This window comes from Lithohypha guttulata (genome assembly GCF_036872675.1).
Source record: "Lithohypha guttulata strain CCFEE 5908 chromosome Unknown scaffold_38, whole genome shotgun sequence".
NCBI classification, from domain to species: domain Eukaryota; kingdom Fungi; phylum Ascomycota; class Eurotiomycetes; order Chaetothyriales; family Trichomeriaceae; genus Lithohypha; species Lithohypha guttulata.
This window is the reverse complement of record NW_027042787.1, coordinates 1-2,963: the sequence shown is the minus strand read 5'-3', so window position 1 is coordinate 2,963 and position 2,963 is coordinate 1. Positions and strand designations below refer to the sequence as shown.

Here is a 2,963-nt window from a genome sequence, read left to right as displayed (position 1 = left end):
GTCGGAAGAGGTCGATTTGTCGTGACAAGAGCTTCGCCGAGTTTTGCTTCCTGTGTTTCACATGGTACGACGATGCGGTGACATGGCAAGCTCATGGCCAGGAGCATATGCAGGACTTGCCGCTGAAGTGCAACATGGCCATCTTTCGCTGCAACGTGGTGCGGCCCGCCTTGTGTCCAGCATGTCTGCGCGACAAGAAGTTCCACCAGTTCGTCAATCTGACCAGCTGGAAGAGTCACTTACACGATCACGTTCTGGGTAGCAAGCTTCAGCGTTGCCCTCATCCTCGCTGTGTCGACACACATTTATCTAGTAAGAGGGAGGACATACTCGACCACTTGGCGGATGTGCACGAGATTCGCTTCGAGAGCAAGAAGCGAAAAAGATGCCTTCATCGTGACTCTGAAGAACATGGCCGGCAGAAGCTCTCGTTTCTGTATATCAATCCGGCCGTGTTCTCATCGCCACCGAAAGTGGTTCAGGCAGGCGACAATCTTGGTGGTGTGGAGGTCGAGGACATGGGAAAGCTGGAGAAAAGAAAAGTCCCTGACGCTCGCTTAGGTCAGACCAAGTCCAGTACGCCTGCGACAGTCTCGAGTCCAATCATAGCACAAGAGGAAGGCGACTATCATCTGGATAACAGCCAGCTTGTGACACTAGACGGTATAGGGGGTGACGAGTCACATTCGGCCTATGATGGCTTGTCTGGTGGTCACAAAGCGGCCGGCAATGTTTACGCAGGGAAATTAGTTCAACGAAAAACAGCACAGGAAGTCGTCTCCATCACGGTCGATGTGCCGCCAGTGCCTGACTGGTGGTACACTGATGGTATACCGTGTGTGGACGTGCTTTCGAGTGACGATGATCGAGCTACCATTCCGAAAGTCCCAGAAAGCCGAGTGGCACCGGAAAAGTCTAGACGAGGCAGACCTCGTGGATCTCGTAACCGCAAAACCCTGCTTAGAGAGCGACGTCGAAATCAGACGGGGAAAGCTCGATCCTCCACGTGAACAGAGACGATGTTCTTTACCTGCACCAGCTCGACGCAAATTCGTCAAGAGCTTACAATCAGCTTGCTCTCATATTCTTATAGAGTTTTGATTCCACCGTCACAAATAGCAATCTTGATGTCTGGGCAGTGCTTTGCGCCATAACGTCTCGCTCATGCTATCCCGCGTCTCTCGATTGTCTACTCTCTTCGTCTTTGAGGGCTGTGCTTCTAGTTCACTGAGATCTTGCCGGGCACTCTTCAACTTTTGCCTGCGACTTTGCGCTACTGACTGTTGTGATCTTTGTCACGGAAAGGATGGGAAGCCTATCATCATGCGCTGGAATAGTTACCTACTATTTGAATCGTTTTTAGGTTTCACAGATTGTACGCAGTCCTCATTGGGTAGTGCGCTATCATGTTGATGCATTCTTTGATGAGATCTGCCAACTCATGTGCCAAGTTCTCTTTCTGTTCGTGTTTCTCTCGTCCAGCCCTGTGTAATCTTTCGAACCTGCTCTTGTCCCAGACAAGATCGGTGTTCATGGCTCTCAGTCTGTCTTGGAGCTGTGAGAAGCTGGTCTTGTCTGCTTCGCTGCTCACCGCACTCGGACTGCTTTTGCGTTGTACAATTTCTTTGCATATGCTCTGCAACACCGAATTTCTGACTGTGAGCGTTGCTCGAAGGCTGTCGGCGTCACGTTGCAGATTTCTCGAATCTTCAGAAGGCTAAATCAACATCCGTTACTGATACAGTACAGGTGGATTTGTCGTAGAGGGTTCCAAACAGAATACGTGCTGTGTGGATAATATTGAGAATGTCAACCTGGTGCAATCGTAAGCTGTTAAGCCAGTGGACAAATATTTGTCAGCCTTATCAGCCTTCCTAAGCCGCTAAGCGCTTAATTTGGCAAGTCCGTACCATCGGAGTAGTCTCAGGGGACTTGAGCTGAATGTGCCACGCCAGATGACGTTTGCGCAGTTATGTTCTTTTCTTGTTCTGTACTTATAGTTTTTTCCATCGCGTAGACACTGCGCCTGTTATGTTTCTTCTGAAAGAGAGATCTAATCCGACTGTACCGCAAAGACTACAGTTGCACTCCAGTCTGCCTCTCGGCCGACATGTCGTCAAATTATACCGATACAGCTAAGCTCATCGCGCAGAATCAATGAGCTGCGACGACTCGATAGTGATAAGTATGATGCAGGTCAAGGCTTTTATTCCTCAGCGCCTCATTTGACGTCCTGTCCATGGCGCTTGCCAGCTCAGCGTCAATCACCAGCAAGGCATTACTCTGACACATTCTTCGATTTGCGAGCTAGCCAACAAGCTCCAAAGACAACCGCTCCTCCTGAAACTCTGCTTGATCTTATCAAAAGGTAGCATTTACCTGCGTGAGGATGTCGCCTGCACCTTGCACTTCCACAAGGAGCCCCTTGAGTGGAGAACCGTGTGAATGTTGCTTCCGAGCATTCCTGTCAACTTCTTAAACTGCGCTGGCCTCCACTATGAGCTGGTCAGTTCAAGTGGGCTCTCCGAAGACTCGGCTAACTTACAGGACGGTTGTACTCTGTTGGAATTCTGGCAGATAACAATGAGGCCAAGAACAGTCATAACGACACCGAAGACGATGTTGCTGATGAGTTCTGCAGACATTTGGTAACAAGTAGCGTTTAGCTTGTTGATACTTTTTGAACGACCGCAGTGCTTGGTTGTTTCGTGTTTCAGACTCTCGTTGCTTGACGATAGAGATTAGGCTGTAACTGGGAAACTGTTATTCGGCTCTGGTACCACAGGCATTTATCTCAGGCTTAAGGGTACTTATATGAATTATGGGTCGGTTAAGACATCCTGCCAGCCAGTCATCACATGTACGATTCTGACACAACAGTCTATTGCATCACACAGCATCACACAGCATCACACAGCATCACACAGCATCACACAGCATCACACAGCATCACACAGCATCAC

The 2,963-nt window shown here is 49.3% G+C and overlaps 1 protein-coding gene across 1 annotated transcript; it reads left to right on the top strand.

Moving 5' to 3' along the window:
• Positions 1-134: 134 nt before the first annotated feature.
• Positions 135-1,010, top strand: LTR64_008831 (uncharacterized protein; the record flags this gene model as incomplete). The annotated part of the gene is made up of 1 exon (XM_064903119.1): positions 135-1,010. The coding sequence occupies one exon, from the start codon at positions 135-137 to the stop codon at positions 1,008-1,010; it is 876 nt and encodes a 291-aa protein (XP_064750468.1).
• Between the last annotated feature and the right edge of the window lie 1,953 nt (positions 1,011-2,963).